The sequence below is a fragment of the Asterias amurensis genome, chromosome 17 (genome assembly GCF_032118995.1).
Source record: "Asterias amurensis chromosome 17, ASM3211899v1".
Classification (NCBI taxonomy): domain Eukaryota; kingdom Metazoa; phylum Echinodermata; class Asteroidea; order Forcipulatida; family Asteriidae; genus Asterias; species Asterias amurensis.
Window position 1 is genome coordinate 11,833,287 of NC_092664.1, and position 21,547 is coordinate 11,854,833.

Below are 21,547 nucleotides of genomic sequence, written 5' to 3' on the forward strand. Positions count from 1 at the left end.
GGTTATAGTTAAAGCCAGTGGACACTATTGGTAATTGTCTAAGACCAGTCTTCTCACTTGCTGTATGTCAACATACGCATAAAATAACAAACCTGTGAAAATTTGTGCTCAATTGGTCGTCGGAGTTGCGAGATAACTATGAAAGAAAAAAAACACCCTTGTCACACGAAGTTGTGTTCTTTTAGATGCTTGATTTCGAGACCTCAAATTCTAAACTTGAGGTCTCGAAATCAAATTCGTGGGAGATTACTTCTCTCTCGAAAACTACGTTACTTCAGAGGGAGCCGTTTCTCACAATGTTTTATACCATCAACCTCTCCCCATTACTCGTTACCAAGTAAGGTTTTATGCTAATGATTATTTTGAGTAATTACCAATAGTGTCCACTGCCTTTAAACATCTTTGGACATATTTGGTAATTGTCAAAGATCAGTATTCACACTTGGTGTATCCCAATATACGCATAAAATAACAAATCTGTGAATATTTGGGCTTACTGGTCATAGAAGATGCACAAAATAATGAAAGGAAAAGCTTTCTTGTTGCATGAATTTGTCAGCTTTCAGATGCCTTAGAAGTCAAGTCTTTTATCAGATTCAAATATTAGTCAGAGGTTACCCCTTTCTCAAAACTGTTTTTCTTCAGAAGAAGCTGTTTCTCACAATGTTTTGCACTATCAACAGCTCTCCATTGCTCATTTCCAAGTAGGTTTTCATGCTAAAGTTGGATTTATTACCAAACGTGTGGACACTATTGGTAATTACTCAAAATAATTGACTGACTTGGTAAAAATGAGCAATACAGAGCTGTTGAGAGTACTTGTACATAAAACATTGTGAGAAATGGCTCCCTCTGAAGTAACAGAGTTTTTGAGGAGGTAATTTCTCACTCAATAATAATAATAATAATATCGAAGTCTTATATAGCGCACGTATCTACCAAACAAGGTACTCAAGGTGCTGAGTATATACAAACTTTCAGAAATATAGGTAATTGCAGTGATGAATTCTGAGACCCAATTATTTAGCACCTTTTAAGGGTTTACAAGGTGCTACGGCGCATATAGCAGCCACAACCAGGAACACCGGGGCGAACCCCTTCTCTTTTCGATAAGTGCACTGGGTTCTTTTACATGCGTTACACAACACATGGGACCAACGGCTTTACGTCCCATCCGAAGGACGAAGCAATGGTTAAGTGTCTTGCTCAAGGACACAGTGTCACGGCTGGGGATTCGAACCCACACTCTGCTGATCAGAAACACCAGAGTTTGAATTCGGTGCTCTTAACCGCTCGGCCACGACACTTCCACTCAAATAAAGCCTTTTATTAGGCATCTGAAAGCACACAAAATTATGCAACAAGGGTGTTTTTTTGTTTGTCATTATTTTTTTCCCCAACTTAGATGACCAATTGAGTCCAAAGTGTCACAGGTTCGTTATTTAATGCATAAGTTGGGACACACGAAGTGAGAATACCAAACGTGTCCAGTGGCTTTAAGAATCCTGAAACCATTTAACAGCTGAGACTCGCACTCATACTCCCATTTCCTCCCCTGCAATGAGCCACTTAGGTGAGTAACGGATGGTACCCAAATCCTCTCCCAGGAAAAGGCTGAGATTTAGAGGCAAGTCATGGGTGTACATGTACATGAGACTGGAGGACCATTAATCTGGAACATGTGCAGAGACTTATCCATAAGCTCTTGTTTCCGTTGATTCACTTGGAGTTAGAATCTAATGGTGACACCGTCTCATAAAAAAAAAAAAAAATCAAAAAGTTGCAATTATTTGTGCGTTAGGTGGTTGGCTTCAGCATTGCATTATGGGCAGGGGCATGGCCGAGCGGGAAAGAGCACGGATTCAAGCTCTGGTGTTTGATCAGCAGAGTGAGGGTTTGAGTCCTGTTTGTTTTTTCTTTGAGAGGGGGGAGGGGTCAGGATTTTTGCAGTAATCTGATTATGTCATCCATGTGGCTGTTGTATTTACGCTTATATTCCACTGTATATCCTGCAATCCGGCGGCAACTGTTCCATTCATGATTCACCACATATAAACTGTCATCCTGTATCGGGGTATTATCACTATCTACCCTGGCTAGCCAATCATGCAAGAGGACAACTTAAAAGCGGTCCCTGGCCTTCTGCCCCCCCCCCTCCTCCTCCTACACCTCAACTGACCCCCCCCCCTTGTGTCACATCCTCGACATGCCATGCTATCCATGCAGGATTGATCTGGCGACACTGGTTACCGGTGTAGCATGGTTCCCCGCTACAGTGAAAATCATCCGGTGTGCTTTGATCCGAGGGGGGGGGGGGAATGCTTGCTTCACACACAGGTGAGATCCTATGTACAGAGGCATAGGAAGTGAGGTTCTGTAACTGAGTACTCAGGGGAATGGTAAAGGCCAAACAGCGCTGTGGGCATTTCCTGACTGGTAGTAGGTTGCATCAAATCCGTGCTGTACCTTTTTCAAGTACAGTTTTTGTGCGCGTTCGCAAAAGTGCATTGCACACTTGAATTCAGGCGATGTTCCGTTACATAAAGTACACATGGCCCCCCCTTAAAGGTATGGAATGACGTTCATTATCATGTATGTACAGTAATCTGTTTTGGGGCCACACTGTAGAAGAAACATCCTACAGTTACCATCAGTCCTTCATCACTTTTTATATCCACTGCTTCTTGTCCTCATAGAGCAGACCTTAGGTCCTTCAGTTTCTTTCCGAATCTCAGTGTCCCCATTCCTGTGTCTTTAAGATGTAAGACTGCATTAAGCCTGTGTGTGCTTACGGTAACTTTTAGTAAACGTGTAACCGTTTCTGAAACGGTCGGTTACACGTGTAACTGCCGTATCATAAAACAAAAATGAGTATAAAAAAAATCGTCAGTACAACCTCGAATGACAAAAAAACATTTCGCCCTAATCACAGCATTTCGACTTCGCGATCACTTTGCAAATTAAACCCCCAAAATACAACAGAACAAAACAAAATCAAGTAGAAAGAATCTTGCAACAAACGGTAAAATACTCTTTTTTTTGTTCATCCAGGGTATCCTAAAATAGTCATGTTTAATACAATGAAGTCTAGACACATTCATGGTAGTGTTTCGTAAAACACCTTTGCAAGCTTTTTACCTGTTGGCTTGTACTACTCAGCCTAAACAAAACAATTTTTTTTATTTTTTTTTATTTTATTTAAGCTTAATATATTCCTGGCAACAACAACGTAAACAGTTTCAAATGTGTATCAAAGACCAACTCTACCGATCCAAGGCAACATGATCCATTAATTTCTATTCATTAATATTTCCCTACTGTCTTTTTATCCATCTGCAGTTCCAAGTTTCTCGGAGAGAAACGACGTCGTGAGCAGGAGACATCGTACCTGGAGGAGCTCGCTGAGCTGATAACGGCTAACTTGAACAACCCGGAGTCTCTGAACATGCTTCCAGATAAACGGGCCTTCCTTCTAGACTCTGTCAATAAGATCAAGGGGATACGCCTGCAACAACAGCAAGGTAAATTGCTTGCTTTAAGTCGAGTGATGTCCTCGAATCACGATGGTTCCCTGTGCCTTTCTGTCCCCCATTGGCGACTTGAAATCTTCTGATTTCAGACCCGTGTCCTTTTTAACAATGTCAGTGTACGTTTAGTGCAGGTCTACCAGGTTTCCTCATCCCATGCTTAGGGATACACAGAACAATATTGGACACTGGTTCGTCTTTGCCCCTGTAGCAGTGTCCAGCAAAACGCATCCCTCTTTGTCTGATTTGTCTTGAGAGCTTAAATTTTCATCGGGGATAAAGAATATTAGTTTGAGTTTTACCCTTAAGCCCGGTTCACACTTCCTGAGCATGCGAAGCGATGGTTGATGTCACAAATTTGCAACAAATAATTCGCAGCAGTTCAACTCTGCTCAACTCACTTGCGAATATCGTGTGCGAATATCGTGTGCGAAAGGAAAATTGTGAAGTCACAATCATGTCAAGTTCGTATCGCATTCGCAGGAAGTATGATCTGGGCTTAAGTCATGTTAGTTGGTACATAAGACACTGCTCTAGAATGCGCCGTATTTTTGACCGTGTGAGGGTGCTCTCAATGGTATTTTTATCACATCCGGGAATATATGCCATTCGTCCTGCATAGTTTGAATTGGTCTGCACAGTTTTAATTTTTTCCAATTGAAGTGCCACTTTGCAAAACGAAAAACAACCTGGCCCTCTCAAAGATGAAATTCCAGGCTGTTTTATCATAAGAAAGTGATCAACTCGATCATTAAACCTTATTCGTCTGGAAATGTCCTGAAATTATCATTTCAATGCCTTTGTTTCTAAAGTGATGCTTTGTAATGAAACACCATTTTCACTCGATGTTATGTACGACGGCTATCATTCTTGACCCCAAAACACTTGAATGTCTGTTCAGAAAGTCAGTTTTAAGAACAGGGGCAGATTTCACAAAGAGCTCAGGTTGATCTTGAACAGTTAACTGCAAATCAATCGAACATGTCGGATGTAGGTTAGTGTGATGTCACAATACAAATCACTCTTGTAATACTGACAATTTGTCTTGTGATGGATTTTATTGCTTTGTAAAATCAGCCACAGGGCCCAATTTCATGGAGCTGCTCCAACAGACAATGTTGGTTAAAGACACTGGACACTAAAATTGTCAAAGACCAGTCTTCTCACTTGGTGTATCTCATGCATAAAATAACAAACCTGTGAAAATTTGAACTACGTCTTTTTAGAGGGAGCCGTTTCTCACAATGTTTTATACTATCAACCTCTCCCCATTACTCGTAACCAAGTGAGGTTTTATGCTGATACTTATTTCGAGTAACTACCAATATTGTCCACTGCCTTTAACAATTGTGTTCTAAGCAGGAATGAGTGGGATACCAGTCCCAAATTGTCCATGTTACATGGTAGTTTGGCTGGTAACCTTATTCAAGCATACTCTTGGTCGCTTAGCTACTTTTTGTGCTTAACCAGCTTTATGAAATCGAGCCCAGGCATGCAACCTTTCAGCTAATTAAGGTCCAATTTCATAAAGTTGTTAAGCAAAAAATACTGCTTGACACGTTTCTTTGCTAAGCAAAAATTGTAGGGCTGGTAACCCGATCTTGCTAATCAATACTATTTTTTGCGTGGCAATTGTTTATATCACATTCCTTGTTGCCATGGATCGGCTTATCAGAATCAAGGATTCAAGCCTGCTGGAAGATGACCTTTAATTGATCTTTGACCTCTAATTGATCTTTGACCTCTTATTGTACAGACCTGGAGCAAGGTAGTGAAGTCCAACACAGCCATGTTTCATCCAGCAAGCCAGGAATGCTGTCTGGAGATTCACTGAGTACCATCTTATTGGAGGTTTGTTCTTATACTTACTACTTAAATAATAATAATAGTTACAACAAATATAGAGCGCTAAATACGGATGTTTCTAAGCGCTATAACCAGATTGACAAAACAGATGGGTTTTAAGTTGAGATTTGAAAGTGTCCAATGAAGGAGCTGTGTGAGTGTAGGGGGGCAGCTTGTTCCAAAGTGTTGGAGCTATGACTGAAAAGGCCCAATCGCCATAGCGTGTCATGGTGCGGGGTCCCGGGGAAAGCTGGAAATGAGCTATTGAAGAAGAGTGAAGGCGTCGGGTAGCTGATGAAAGTGAAGAAGAACGAAGGGCTATGAGGGCTATGAGGTCTACTTAGCTGCTTAGGACTGGGTGTCCCTTGGCCTCCATGGAAGATTGTTCCCATTCAGGTCTATTTGTAGCTAAATGCTCTGCCTCATGAAGTGGAATGTCGGCATCATCCTGAATTTGCGCCTTCAAGCACTGTTGAGTGTTGAAGTCATTGTAGTAGACCAGGTTGGGCAGCCTGTAGGCTGGCATTCTGATAACATGGCCATGGGCATGGTTGTTTTTTCTTTCATAGTTATCTCGCAACTTCGACGACCAATTGAGCTCAAATCTTCACAGGTTTATTATTTTATGCATATGTTTAGATTCACTAAGTGAGAAGGCTGGTCTTTTTTACAATTACCAATAGTGTCCAGTTTTAAGAACACGTGTGCCACGGCTGGGACTCAAACCCACAATCTACTGATTCAAAATACCAGAGCTCGAGTTTGGTGTTCTTATCAGCTCGACCCAGAAACACCACATTAAAATGTATATATAGGCTATTGATCCAATTCACTCGATGAGTAATGGGGAGAGGTTGATGGTATAAAACATTATGAGAAATGACACCCTCTGAAGTGCCATAGTTTTCAAGAGAAAAGTAATTTTCTACGAATTTAATTTCGAGACCTCAGATTCGAAACTTGAGGTCTCGAAATCAACCATCTAAACGCACACAACTTTGTGTGATAAGGGTGTTTTTTCCTTCTTTCATTGTTATCTCGCAAGTTCGATGACCGATTGAGCTCAAGTTTTCACAGGTTTGTTATTTTACGCATATGTTGAGATACACCAACTGTGACGGCTAGTCTATTACCAATAGTGTCCACTGTCTTTAATAATAATTATGAAGACTTGTAACCTGCTGAATGTTCAAGATGCAGTAAAACCCCCAAAAACAAAAACAGACACAACAAAGTTAGTCCTTTGAAAACCTGTGATATAAGATAAGTTTTGAGAAGAGATTTGAATTTTGTGGAACAAAGACAAGATCTAAGATTAAGGGGTAGTTCCAGTTACATGTACCTGTAGAGCGTCATTTCATTCTTGAGTGGGTGTAGTTGCTCTCTTTCACAAAGAAATAAAATTTATCGCAAGACAAATTTTCAATATCACCAAAGTGATTTGTATTGTGACATCACACTTAACTAAGCAACTACGATTGATTTGCAGTTATGATCAATCTTAGATCTTTGTAAAATCGGCACCTGGTCCTATGTTTGTGGAAGTGGGAATCATTGCATCGCTAATAAGGACCCCATAGCTGACTCTCTCGTCAAGATTGTATGACTTTCCAGTTTATCAGTGAGTTCGCAAAAGTTATTGAGGTAAACAAGATAAAAACAGCAGCGATATCTTGAAACCAGGAGCCCACTGGCTGGGGCCAGTCGTGGGAAGAGCACTGGTTAAAAAGAGAAGCTAAGTTTGGACTGGGCCTCTAGAACAACAAGTCATCTCGGAAGAGGTGAGCGGTGACTGTTTAAGAGCGCCCACACAATGCCGTTACGCGATTGCTGCGTTGGCAGCACCATAATCCAGCACCAGGTCTTTTTCTATTTGCGCCACGCATCTGGAACTCTCTACCACTTAATCTTAAATCTTGTCTTAGAACTACAACATTCAAATCTCTTTTCATAACTTATCTTACGTGTATGTCACAGGTTTTCAAGGACTAATTTTGTTGTGTCTGTTTTGTTTTTGGGGTTTTGACTGCGTCTTGAACGCCCAGCAAGGTGGACATGTGTGCATTACAAGTCTTTATTATTACATGCACATATGATGTAGTAGTGTATACATGTACTGTACATTGAAGTATGGACTGTCTCTATATTGGTGGAAATAACTGACCTGTGAAAATTTGGGCTTCATCCGTTGTGTGAGTGAGGAAAAAATCGTGGAAAAACCATGCACTATTTTCAGCATGTAAACACATCGCCCTTCAGTTTGGTTTTATGTAACAACTGAAATCAGTTATTGTGTTTTGTTTAGGTTTTCAGATACATCCGTTAGTGTAACGTAGTTTTATAACATAAATTTGTATCACTTCATTTCAGAGGGAAATATTTAATAGAAAAATTCATAATCATTAAGCATTTGGCCTAAAATAAGACCCTAATTTCGACCCTAGCAGAGTCTTTCTCTTTAGCCTTCGAGAAAAACGTCGGGCCATTAGCTATTTTTGCATTTATACCCTCGGTCCATTTGGTTGGTAATTTGTTTGCAACAGCTAATTCTATTTTCTAAAATAAGACAATGATGTTTTTTATCCTATATAATTCTTCGAACACCTTTTTAGTTCTCTGTTTTGTAAAAATTATTTACATTTTTGATGTTTTTTTTTTTTTCTTTTCTTAAAGGCGATGGATGGATTTTTATTTGTGGTAAACAGCTTGGGAGAAATTGAGTTTGTGACAGAGAATGTTAAGATGTACCTCAACTTTAAGCAGGTAAGTTAATTTGTTAAAATTTTTAGAATTTTTTCCCCCCAATTTTTAGGATTTATATAACGACTTCCTTACAGGCAGTGGACACTATTGGTAATTACTCAAAATAATTATCATCATAAAACCTTTCTTGATTACTAGTAATGGGGAGAGGTTGATGGTATAAATCATTGTGAAAAACGGCTCCCTCTGAAGTGATGTAGTTTTCGAGAAAGAAGTATTTTTCCACGAATTTGATTTCGAGACCTCAAAATTAGAATTTGAGGTCTTGAAATCAAGCATCAGAAAGCACACAACTTCGTGTGACAAGGGTGTTTTTTTCTTTCATTATTATCTTGCAAATTCGACGACCGATTGAGCTCAAATTTTCACAGGTTTGTTATTTTATGCACATGTTGAGATGCACAAACTGCGAAGACTAGTCTTTGACGATTACCAATAGTGTCCAGTGTCGTTAAAGGAAGTTTACACCTTTGTTAAGCTTTTTCTGTGACGTCACTCTGTTGATGAAAGTGTAGATTATTTCTACTTCACTGTAGATTCGCTACAAATCTACAGCTGTTGATAATGCATAAAGTGTATAGGCATAATCTGATGAGTCCCTTCCAAATTATTGTGGGTGTAAGAGAAAGGAATTTGAAAAATACGGATCTGAGAAACGTTTTTGCATGAAACGCTTTTCAGACAGATTGTATTCCAAATAACGAATTATTCTGCCTGCCTGGAAGTATTCACTCTAGATTTTTGCCGAAATCTCGAAAACACTACCACCTTTTGAAATAAAATGTTTGAATGTTTTTTTAAAGTTTTTTTTATGAGGCGGAGGGGGAGGTTTTAAAAAAAATACGGACGATCGACTGGTATTTTTATTTATTTGGTCTAATATTATTGGTCTGAGTTTTACTATCAGAATTTACTTAAAGGCACTGGACACGTTTGGTAGTTGTCAAAGACCTGTTCTATCACTTGGTGTATCCCAACACAAGCATAAAATAACAGTTTGGGTTACATTTTAATAACCACTTCTTGTGTAGCGCTTTTCGCAATAACATCTCAGTGCACTTCATCTGAGTGCCCTGGTCATTGGGCCAATAACATTCAGTTTTTATCTTTCTCAGCTCCCTGGGGAATTTACAGCCCAGTTGCTTTTTCATATAGTACGAACCTCTACCCTCGCAGGTACCCATTTATACCCCTGGGTGAAGAGGAGCAATTAGAGTAAAGCATCTTGCCCAAGGACACAAGTGTCATGACCGGGATCCGAACCCACACTCCGATGACTTAACCACCAGAACTTGAATTCGATCCTCTAAATCACTCGGTCATGAAGCCCGTTCCTTGTCTCACAAAAGGAAAAACAGCGCATACCAATTATTGCATCACCAGAACTTGCTTCGCATTCACAGGAAGTATGAACCAGGCTTAACACCCTTTTGTGTTGTATGATTTGTTTGTTGTTAACAGGAAGATCTTATTGGCTCCACCATCTATAGTTTCATCCATGTTGGGGATCATAATCAATTTACCAGCTGTCTCCATCCAACAGCGACTTGTAAGTACCGTGACTTGGGTCTAGAGCTGCCCATGACTAGGGTCTAGAGCTGCCCATGACTAGGGTCTAGAGCTGCCCATGACTAGGGTCTAGAGCTGCCCATGACTAGGGTCTAGAGCTGCCCATGACTAGGGTCTAGAGCTGCCCATGACTAGGGTCTAGAGCTGCCCATGACTATGGTCCAGAGCTGCCCATGACTAGGGTCTAGAGCTCCCCATGACTAGGGTCTAGAGCTGCCAACTCTCCCTAATTCTGCAGAAGGTTCCCTGAAAATAAACCATTCCTTTCATGTTCTGATGAACCAAATTTGAAAAACGTTCTGATTATGGAAAAATTTTCCCTTTCATGTTGAATGTAACTCTGAATTTATCCCTGAATGTTGTACAAAATCCCCTTGATTTCAAGATGTAAAAGTTTGCAAGTCTGTAAAACTGGCAACAATAAAAGTGAATATTATCGTTGTGCATTCACTGGAATGTATTGTTTTGTTTTCATTGTCTCTGCTGCGCCTTGAACATCTGTTTAGTTTTACAAATACCTATTATTATTATTGTTATTATTATTTTTATATTTTGCCACCAGCAGCTGGTATTTGGTCTCAAGATTCCAGCTCACAGAACAGTCGTAACCGCTCCTTCACCTGCCGCATGCTTACCAAGTCAGTTGACGAAGAAGACAATACGCAAGAACAGCACTACGAGAATTTGAGGTGTTCCGCCATCTTGAAACCTAAAGAAGACGGTCAGTCTTCCAACTCGGCGGAAAGTGGTGAGTAGTTCAAGGCACTAGACTCGTTTGGTAATTGTCAAAGACCAATATTCTCACTTGGTGTATCCCAACATACAATGTATCCCAATGTATCCCAACATACAATGTATGCATAAAATAACAAATCTGTGATAATTTTGACTGGATTGGTTATAGAATTTGCACAAGAATAATGAAAAAAACAACACCATTGTTGCATTACTTTGTGTGCTTTCAGAGGCCTAAAAAAGCTTGTGGAAAATGTACATCGTATGTAAGAAGTTCATGTTAATTGGAGACTTTTGGGACGCTTGGTGGCAGCAGACTTACCAGGTAAAATCCATTGTTCTCGGTCATGTGCGACTGCTCAGAACTTCGTAAACAATGGAAAGTTACCTGGTAAGTCTGCTGCCACATAGCGTCCCAAAGTCTTTAAGTTTGCTTGAAGATAAATTTGTTATCACACGCGTGCTCGTGGAATGACGGAATGACGGAAAAATAGCACGTCTGCATCCCATAACCACGTATAATGTAGATGTATGGGACACAGAAGCCCTATATTTTTCTGTATTCCACTTAGCTTGTGTGATAACTTGTAGTATAAAACTGATTGTTCTTTCTTGTTAACCTCCACTGCATAGATACACCCGCCCATCTTGTCTGTATCGCAAGTCGCGCCATGGTGGATGACTGCAGTAACATGATGTTAGGGAACGGAGAGGAGTTTACCACGAGCCTAGACCTGACGGCGACCATCACAACCGTTGATCTAACCCACCTGAAGCCACCCCACTACAGCAAGGAGGAGCTTGTTGGGCAGATCATCTACAAGTTCTGTCACGGCAGTGACAGAGCGGAGCTGAAGAAACACTTTGACGAAGGTACTTGTTTCTGCATCTCTCTTGCGCCAGGAGTGGTTTTTTTTTAGACAGACATGGTGCATTATAAATGGACGATATTATTATTATTATTATTTGTGACATTCTCATTTTGGCATGTCTTAGCCCAGAGTACCTTCCTTCCCCCCAAAAAATGCAGTCTCACACTTTCCCCCGAGACCTGTGAACAAATATCATAGGCTTATTACTAGGGTGGGGTTCGAACCTACGACCATTGCGATTCTGGAGCAGTGTCTTACCAAAAAAATCATATAATAATGTAATATTTCTTCTTGATACAGCTTTGGAGAAGGGAACCAGTTCAAGTTCGATGTACCGCTTCCAGATTTACACGGATACCTGGGTGCGCGTGCAGACTACCAGTCGAGTGTATCGAAACCATCACAGTGGCAAACCAGAGTGTTTGGTCGCTGTACATACCGTCATAAGGTAACTAAACCATCCCCCCCTCCCCCAACAACAACAACAACAAAAACAAAACAAAACCCCCCCCAAAAAAAAAAAAATTGTTACAAATATAAGAACAACATGCACATAAAAATCATATTTAATGATTGCCCCAACTTTAGGGAGTTGATTTCTAGGTACAGCAGGAAATGGATTGATGCAGTGAGGAGTGATTGACGCTTTGTTTAAAGCCATTGGACACTTTCGGTAAACAGTATTGTCCAAAGGCCCACACTTCGTGTATCACAATTTATATATAAAATAACAAACCTGTGGAAATTTAGGCTCAATTGGTCATCGGAGTCTGGAGAAAGTAGCGGGAAAACCCACTCTTGTTTCACCGTGTCATGACATGTGTTTACTATTAATCCGTAATTCTTGATGTCGAGAATTGATAATTGTTTTTTTAATGTTTTCTCAAAAAGTAAAGCATTTCATGGAATAATATTTCAAGAGAAGTCTTTTACTATTACCGTCTGTAAACCCTGTAAGTTATTTGTTATACTGTGGTTTCTTTTGGATTTTTTTTCTGTTCCGAAAGTGTATAATGGCTTTAATATTGCTTGTGTGCTAGACTGTGCAAGTCTCGCCTTGATTTTGTTTCATCAATTATTTAGGTTTAACTTGGTTTGTGACCATGAAAAGAATATTAGTGTTGCGAATGTGATACTAAGTGATAAACAAAATGAAAGTAAAATAAATTGGACATTTCATTGAAGAAAACCTGATACTTAAAATGGACCTCCGCTTTCAGTTCCTTGCAAAAAAATAAGAATTTGTTCCCAAAACTTATGTAAACGCTTGTTTTGGTTGAGAGTACTGGTCTTCCGACTATTGCCAAATGTGTCAAGTGCATTCAACAGGGACGTGATTTCTTCTATTTTTAACCGGAAATAAGTGGGTTTTTTTAACCCCCCACCAATTCCTTTTTTTCTTTTGTTGTTAGATTATTTTACAACTTGGATCAAATTCGGAAGAAAATTATGTTAAAGCCATTGGACCCTTTCGGTACAGAAAAAAAAAAAAAGTTCACAGATTTACAAATAATTTACAGGGTTTACAGAAGGTAATGGTGAAAGACTTCTCTTGAAATATTAGTCCATGAAATGCTTTACTTTTTGAGAAAACGGTAAAACAATATAAATTCTCGTTAACGAGAATTACAGATTTTTTATAAACACATGTCATGACACGGCGAAACGCGCGAAAACAGGAGTGTGTTTTCCCGTTATTTTCTCCCGACTCCGATGTCCGATTGAACCTAAATTTTCACAGGTTTGTTATTTTATATAGAAGTTGTGATACACGAAGTGTGGGACTTGGACAATACTGTTTACCGAAAGTGTATAATGGCTTTAAAACCATATGGAACACCCCAGATGGTCGAGAAGGGCTTTCAAAATCAGAAACAAATACATGTAAGAAGGCTATGTACCTGCAAGCTTTCGCGCTCGCAAACTTTCAAGCCTTGTGCGCTTATAGTTCAGTTTTTTTTTCAAATAGCCTATCACATCCCTGATTTAATTATCATTCTCTTGATCTGTTGACAGGGATGAAGCTCAGTTCGGTCCCAGTCAGATCAAGCCAGCCAGTATGTCTGCTAATAACATGTCAGCAATCGCCTCCACCAGTACAAGCATGACAAATGAAAAAACCAACCGCATCCTGGAAGCACTTTCCAGCATCAGCAACAGCAGCGGTAACAAATCCCTGTCTGGGAACCTCGGTGGGTTAAATCTTAACACTCTCAAAACCTTAATGATGAAACGTCAGCAGCAGCACATGCAACAGCAACAGCAGCAACTGCAGCAACAACAGCAGCAAGGCATGGGATTCAACAGCAACAAAGCCAGCACCAGCGGGATGGGTAACCCTAACCCGACCAACCCTAACAACGCTCAGGATGTTTTGGATTCCCTAAAGAGATCCTCTCTGTCGAACATGCTGCAGGTCACTGATGTCCGGAACCGTAACGGCGCCATGGAGACGTCGAGCGTTTACCCCGTCGCTTACAGCAACGCTGGGGATCGCCACCCTGTACCCGAGAAGATCCAACGATTGGATCGCAGTCCCTCGGACTCGAACATAGCATCCTCGACTGAACGCAACGATAGGATGCATGGCGACAAGGGCGATGACGGTGACGTCTTCCTCCCAGAACACTCCAATCACAAAAAAGGGCGGTACCAGGAGAAGGGTCGACCTACTGGAGGTGGCGAGGGGTCTGGGAGTGGCCAGGCCGACAGGACTAGCCCCAATCTCAGTCCCGATACCAACGAAGAGGAGAAGGACAGTACACTGAGTAAGAACACACTCCTTCAAAAGCTACTTCAGGATGACGTCGAAGAAGGTATGTCAGTGCCAAAAAAGCATACATTGTATCCCTGTAAAAAAATGCTTATGCGAGTTTGAAATTATCTCCCTTAACACTTTAGAAACAATCACCATGCACAAATACATGATTTTATTGATGATTTTTTTAAACAATGTTTTAAACAATGTTTTCTTGTAAAATTGTCTCTAGAAAATATTTATAAAACAGAAATGTTGCTTTGTGTCAGAAACATAGTAGTTGATGTATGTAAACATGGGAACCATTGGGAAGTGTCAATTCAGGTCAAAACCTTTACTTTTATCTATTTTGTTGAATGGAAGTTGGTCGGATCTTGCAGCCAATTGCGATAGTTTTGGGCATTTCATTACAAGCCGTTTCTGGCCGATGTGGTCACTGAAGGGTTAAAATGACCTGTATGAACACACAAAACAAGTATGTGTTAAGATAGAACGGCTCCAAAAACTATATATCGCCTTTAAAGATTTTCCAATATTACTCTCCTCAGACAAGACCGAAGAAGATGGCGAAAGCAGCAAAGGCAACTCACCAATGAGCGCTGAGCACAAGAACACCTTGGAGGAAGAGGTCAAGATGGATGAGAAGGCATTCAGCAAACTCTTAAAATCGGAAGGAACCGGCGACAAATCTGCGAAAGCCGACAAGAGCGAAGACGAGATGGATTCGAGCGTCGAATCGCCCAAGGAAGGAGATGGAACAAGTAGAGTACGCAGAAAATCCATTGAGCGGGAGAATACAATCTTAAGTAAACTGCTGGACGGTGACACGCAGTCTATGTTTGGTAGCGGGAAGCTGCCGAATGAGCAGCCAGGTTTTGTTTGTAGTAACGTTGTGTCGACAACTACAGCGCTGCAAAAATCAGAGCAGGAAATGGAGAAGAATCCCTCCTGCAAGAGTGATAAGAATATGGAAGGTGTTGGTGCCGCAGGTGGCAGCAATGGACCTAAGAAACGGAAGAATGTACTCTTGCAGAAACTCCTGATGGAGGACGTACCACCTTTAGACAAGGTCCCGAATGAGACTACGTGCCAGGAAAGCACAACCTCCCCAACAGTCACAACCACCAAACCAGGCATGTCGGGCGGACAACCATCAAACATTGAAGACAACAGCGTGGATAGTTTCGGCAATGATGACGATTCTGTGGTACAGCATCTCCTGCATGGTAGTCTACCCGATGAGGTGGACACCAGTCAGCCAAACATGATCATGGACTTCTTAAAGGAGCTTGAGAATGTCCCCGACCCAACCCAAGACTCTGCCCTCATGCACCACCTGTTGAACCCGTCTGAGAGCAGTGGCCCAGCTCAAAACAGATACCCACCAAATAGTTCCTCTGTTGGGGTCCCGTCCCAGAACAATCAGTACAAGGTGCCCATGGGTCCTGAATCTCTTCCAGGACCTGGGCCCCACCAGAGACCCGACAGTAGTGGCAACATGAACAATCCTTCCCTGCTAGGCCAAGGGGTCGGGCATGACTCCACTAGTACCATGCATCACGGGATGCCTTCTGGTATGAACTCGCAGCACCGGCCTCCCGTTTCCAGGACCAACTCCAGGGATTCTTTTACCGGTGGCAGCGGTGGGATGCACCAGAACAGCAACAACTTTGGCCGGTTTGGTTCTCAGCAGCAGGAGAGTTTCAGTATGGATGGTATGCAGAATGTGATGCCACCTAACCAGACAGCACCCATGCAGAAGTCAATGTCCCAGTTGCATCTATCTGGAGGTGGCCAGCAGCAGAATCCATTCGAGTTGGATCCGATGCAGGTACAGTAATCTATTTTAAAAAAAAAATTTTTTAAAGGAGCATTACAGAATTGGTTTTTGCTTACAAAACAACTGCTGGCAGTGTAAGCATTTTTCGTAACCCGCCATAATCCATCAACTAACAAACCTGTAGAGGTTTATGATCGATTGGCCAGCTGGGTCTTAAAAAAGGCAAGGGCACCGAAACATTTATTTCTTGGTAAGGGGCAGCAATGAGGAAATTGTAAATTTTCTACTAAAGCATATCAAGGGCACCAAGGCAATGACCGGAGGGGGGGGGGGGGGGGGGGAGTAGGTAATCGCCTGCAAGCTGTCAGTCTGTGTTACTTTTTGTTTGACCATTTTTTTGACTATTGACGTTATGATTTCACTCGTTAGGATGTCAGCTTACCTGGTAACACCAGTGAAGAGCAAGGTTTATCCGAAGAGGATGTCACCTTACTGCAGCAACTAGAACAGGTCCTGAACAGCGGAACGTTCCCCCTTCCAGAGATAGAAAACAACTTCGCCGCAGACCGCCCCCCGGTGAGCAGCATGGACATGCAGCATGACAGCAACATGCTGCAGAGCATGCTGAACAGTCAGCCGCAGACAACGCAAGCACAGCATGCCGGTAACTATCCAACCTCATCAGGCGGTGGTATGGGGATGCAGCAGCAGCAGCAGCAGCAGCAGCAGCAGCAGGCACCACAACCGCAGCAGCAGAGAGGTCGGCAGCAGGCACAACCGCAGCCGAAGCCCCAACAGCAGCAGCAACAGCATCCTATGATGGGTATGGGTGGGCCTACAGGCGGGTCTAGGATGGGACAAGGTCCGATGCCTGATATGTCAGCAATGATGGGACCTGGAATGGCTGCACCTACGGGTCAGCCACGATTCCCGCAGCAGGGACATCCATCACAGCAGCAGCAACCACAGCAAACTGCATCACAACCAATGGTACTTAGCTATTTTATTTATTTATGAATTCTGGTTACAGGAATGGTTATTATATTACCAGTTTTAATATAATAATAAAAAAATATTACTTTTATAGAGCGCTATAATACGTAAGTTTCTAAGCGCTATAACCAGATTGACAAAACAACCGCCCACGACTGAGCCTTCAGCACTCCATGAGTAAGTGGGAAGGTTCTGGAAAAACGGAACTGTTAACAACAATCATATGGCTACGACAGTGAAGATAGGAATAACCACTGCAGAGCTGTCCCTGTGGTGACATAATCAGTTTCCAGGTTCATCACAAACATTTCTCTTCACTTGCCTAAAGAATGCCTCTAAGATGTTAAACCATTGAAAATTGTCCTGTTGACCATGTACTCCTCGTATTCAATATATAATAATATATATTATAGTTTTGGGTAAGAACAAAGTCACGCTCCAGTCATTTTTGTTTACCTTTGTTCAACCTATTTATAAACTTACCCGGTCAGTTTGTCTGGTATTATATAAATTTTTTTATTTTTTTTTTACGTTTAAAGGCAGTGGACACTATTGGTAATTACTCAAAATAATTATCAGCATAAAACCTGACTTGGTAACGAGTAATGGGAAGAGGTTTATAGTATAAAACATTGTGCGAAACGGCTTCCTCTGAAGTGCGTAGTTTTCGAGAAAGAAGTAATCTCCCATGAATTTGATTTCGAGACCTCAAGTTTAGAACTTGAGGTCTCGAAATCAACCATCTAAGCGCACACAACTTCGTGTTACAAGGGTGTTTTTTCTTTCATTATTATCTCACGACTTCTACGACCAATTGAGCTCAAATTTTCACAGGTTAATTATTTCATGCATATGTTGAGATACACCAAGTGAGAAGACTGGTCTGTGACAATTACCAATAGTGTCCACTGTCTTTAATATTTAATATATCAATATTTCTTGTCAAAAACCAAACAGCAGTTCAATCAAATGAACTCAATGCAGCAACAACTGCAGCACCAGCTTCAACAGCAGCAGCATGGTCCGACTCCTCCCCATTCCATGCCGCAGCAGCAGATGTCGCCTGTTCCGAAGCAGCCCCAACCACCGATGAGCAGCGCCCCGGGAAGTTTTGTCCGGCCGCACTCCACCAAACAGCTGCGCCACACAATACTGATGAGATCCCGAATGAAGGAGCAACAACAACAACAACAACAGCAGCAGCAGCAATTGCAGCAGCAGCAGCAGCAGCAACAACTCCAGCAACAGGCTCAGCAGCAACAGCAGCAGCAACAGCAACAGCAGCATAGGTATGGAAGAGTTATTGATAATAGTATGCAGTTCTTAGATCACATTTTATCACACCTGAATTGCGTCTTAAAAGCCATCGGACACTTTCGGAACAGAATTTTAAAAAAAGTTCACAGATTTACAGATTACTTACAGGGTTTACAGAAGGTTATGGTGAAAGACTTCTCTTGAACTATTATTCCATGAAATGCTTTGCTCTTTGAGAAAACATCAAAACAATTATCAATTCTCCATATATCGAGAATTACAGATTTATTTTAAACACATGCCATGACACGGCGAAACGTGCAGAAACCAGGGTGGGTTTTCCCGTTATTTTCTCCTGACTCCGATGACCGATTGAGCCTAAATTTTCACAGGTTTGTTATTTTATATATGAGTTGTGATACACGAAGTGTGGGACTTTTGACAATACTGTTTACCGAAAGTGTCCAATGGCTTTAAAGCAATAACTATTTTATTGCCATTGGTATGCAGAGTTTTGTTTGATTTTAGATTTGTTTTAAATATTGCATACATCACAAGCCCTTACGGCTACTTCAAGGTGAGGGCACCAGACCAATTCAATTGGTAATTGTCAAAGACCAGTATTCTCACTTGGTGTATCCTAACATATATGCATAAAATAATGAATCTGTGAAATTTAGGCTCAACTGGTCATTGAAGATGCAAGAAAATAGTGAAAGAAAAAACAAACTTGTTGCAAAATTGTGTGTGCTTTTAGATGTCTAAGAAAGGCTGCAGGCCTGAAGTCTTTCTCAAATTAAAATATTTTAGTGAGCAATTACCTTTTTTTTCAAAACCTACGTCACTTCAGAAGGAGCCGTTTCCCACAATGTTTCATACTATCTATCAAAACCTCTCCATTGCTCGTTATGTAGTAAGTTTTCTGCTGACAATTATTGTGAGTAATTACCAAATGTGTCCACTGACTAGTAAAAACTTAAATAAATAACAATTTGCACAAATTTAAAGATACTGGACACTGGTAATTGTCAAAGACCAGTCTTCTCTCAACATGTGCATAATATAACCAACCTGTGAACATTTCAGCTCAATTGGTCGTCAAAGTTGCGAGATAACTATGAAAGAAAAAACACCCTTGTCACACGAAGTTGTGTGCTTTCTGATGCTTGATTTCAAGATCTCAAGTTCTAAGTCTGAGGTCTCGAAATCCAATTCGTGGAAAATTACTTCTTTCTCGAAAACTAGGTCACTTCAGAGGGAGCCATTTCTCAGAATGTTTTATACTATCACCCTCTCCCCATTACTCGTTACCATGTAAGGTTTTATGCTAATTCATGTAGTTATCTTGAGTAATTACCAATAGTGTCCACTGCCTTTAACTTATTTTCAATTTTGCAACCTTTTAGACAATGGCAAATCCAACAGCAGCGGCAGCAGCAACTGATGCGGCAGCAGCAGATTAACGCTGCGGCCGCCGCCGCAAACCAACAGCAGATGAGCGGCAACCAGCAACAGCAGCAGATGGGTTCAGGGCCCATCTTGCCGCAGCAGGTCGCCAACAACCCCATGAACCCTATGCAGCAGAATCAACGTCTGATGCAGCAGCAGAAGAACTTGATGATGCTGCAGCAGCAGCAGCAACAGCAGACGTTTACTGGGCCGCAGGTGAGTGGTGAATTCAAGAAAGTCTTGGCCCAATTTTATAGAGCTGCTTAAGCACAAAAAGTAGCCAAGCACAGCATAACTTGCGGGTACAACCATGTGTAAATCTCTTTTGTCTGAGTGCCGGTGCTGAAAAAAGCAGTTTGGTCTCCTAACTACACAGAGTGGAGTATACTATTCAAAAACAAGACCAAACCGGCTCTTCTCAGAGCCAACACTCGCAACAAAAGAGATTTACACATGGTTGTGCCCACAAATTAACAACTTATTTATAGTTGCTTCCTATTTCTTGACACCATGCAAAGCTTCAAACAATCTACAACTAAAGACACTGGACACTATTGGTAAAAAACACCCTTGTCGCAAAAGTTGTGTGCTTTCAGATGCTTGATTTCGAGACCTCAAATTCTAAATCTGAGGTCTCGAAATCGTGGAAAATAACTTCTTTCTCAAAAACTACTCCACTTCAGAGGGAGCCGTTTCTAACATTGTTTTATACTACCAACCTCTCCCCATTACTTGTTACCAAGTCCGTTTTTAATTTAGTATTTGTTTAAAATAATAACCAAATGTGTACCTTCCCTTTAAAAATGGTTATACAAAGTTTTGATTTTTAAATTGACAATGACAAGACAAATAACAGTCAATTCACCTTACGCTATTATTGTATTTCTTCTATTTATTCCAACTCAGGTTGAGGGTGGTGTATTCCCCCCGATGGATACGCAAGCTTTCCAGGAGAAACTGAGTGATGTCTTGAACCCTACAGCCGGGGCACTGGCCCCTAATGTTAGTATACAGGTAGGGAAGAAACCACAGACTACATGACGCATATCCTCCCACTAGACGTCATGTGGAATGCATGCGTAGGCCAAACTAGGCATGCACAAACGAGTCGGTTGACTTACGTTTATTTTCCGGTTGTAAAGCCACTGATTCTCTGCAAACACGCTTAGCCACTAAAGAGCACTTGCATTGGCCGCTATCCTCTATCCTCCTCTGAAGCCACTGATTCTCTGCAAACACGCTTAGCCACTAAAGAGCACTTGCATTGGCCACTATCCTCTACCCTCCTCTGAAGCCACTGATTCTCTGCAAACACGCTTAGCCACTAAAGAGCACTTGCATTGGCCACTATCCTCTACCCTCCTCTGAAGCCAGAGATTCTCTGCAAACACGCTTAGTCACTAAAGAGCACTTGCATTGGTCGCTACCGTTGATGAAAATTGCACGGGTGAGGGGGCTTTATTGGCTGTCACTTTACACTCCTCCACGATTTCTTCAGTCCACACTTTGACATCACTCGCTTGAATGCTCCCCGAGCAAACGAAGTTCTAGGTCAAAAGGCTTTCAGTGTGGCTGGGCCCATGATTTGAAACAATCTCCCAACTGTCATTAGGGAATCTAATACTCTATCTGCTTTTCATAAAGTCCTTTAGACTCAACCTTTTTCCAAAATAATTTCTTTCTAGTGCGCTATGATCTTGATGGAAAAGCGCCTTATCAATTTTGATTGTTACGTATGTCATGTTGCTGGTTGAGAGTCTTGCGCAGCGCGCGTACACGCGCGCACTTTTCCATTGTTTATCAGTTTATCATCAACGATGGTGGTCCTTAAATTGGTCCCACCTTGACACAACACCATTTACATGAACGAACAGCTGCACTTGCGGCGCCATAGTTTGATCAAATTTCTTGCATGATTGGTTGGTAAACCACTCGACTGCACACGAGACTCTAAAGGCACTGGACACTTTTGGTAATTACTCAAAATAATTGCATGAAA

At 41.5% G+C, this 21,547-nt stretch overlaps 1 protein-coding gene across 10 annotated transcripts in view; it reads left to right on the forward strand.

Moving 5' to 3' along the window:
- The window catches only part of LOC139949598 (uncharacterized), a 100,580-nt gene that overhangs the window by 67,796 nt on the left and 11,237 nt on the right, over positions 1-21,547 (forward strand). For 6 of the 10 annotated variants that reach the window (XM_071948010.1, XM_071948015.1, XM_071948017.1 and 3 more), the window contains 13 exons: positions 3,340-3,521; positions 5,284-5,378; positions 8,046-8,135; positions 9,597-9,684; positions 10,267-10,452; positions 11,073-11,312; positions 11,612-11,759; positions 13,328-14,127; positions 14,618-15,900; positions 16,279-16,839; positions 17,800-18,131; positions 19,506-19,764; positions 20,455-20,562. In XM_071948010.1, coding sequence (XP_071804111.1) covers positions 3,340-3,521; positions 5,284-5,378; positions 8,046-8,135; positions 9,597-9,684; positions 10,267-10,452; positions 11,073-11,312; positions 11,612-11,759; positions 13,328-14,127; positions 14,618-15,900; positions 16,279-16,839; positions 17,800-18,131; positions 19,506-19,764; positions 20,455-20,562 — 4,372 coding nt within the window. The remainder of the gene's footprint in view (positions 1-3,339; positions 3,522-5,283; positions 5,379-8,045; positions 8,136-9,596; positions 9,685-10,266; positions 10,453-11,072; positions 11,313-11,611; positions 11,760-13,327; positions 14,128-14,617; positions 15,901-16,278; positions 16,840-17,799; positions 18,132-19,505; positions 19,765-20,454; positions 20,563-21,547) is intronic. The other 4 variants (XM_071948014.1, XM_071948020.1, XM_071948019.1 and 1 more) reach the window with 3 other exon arrangements.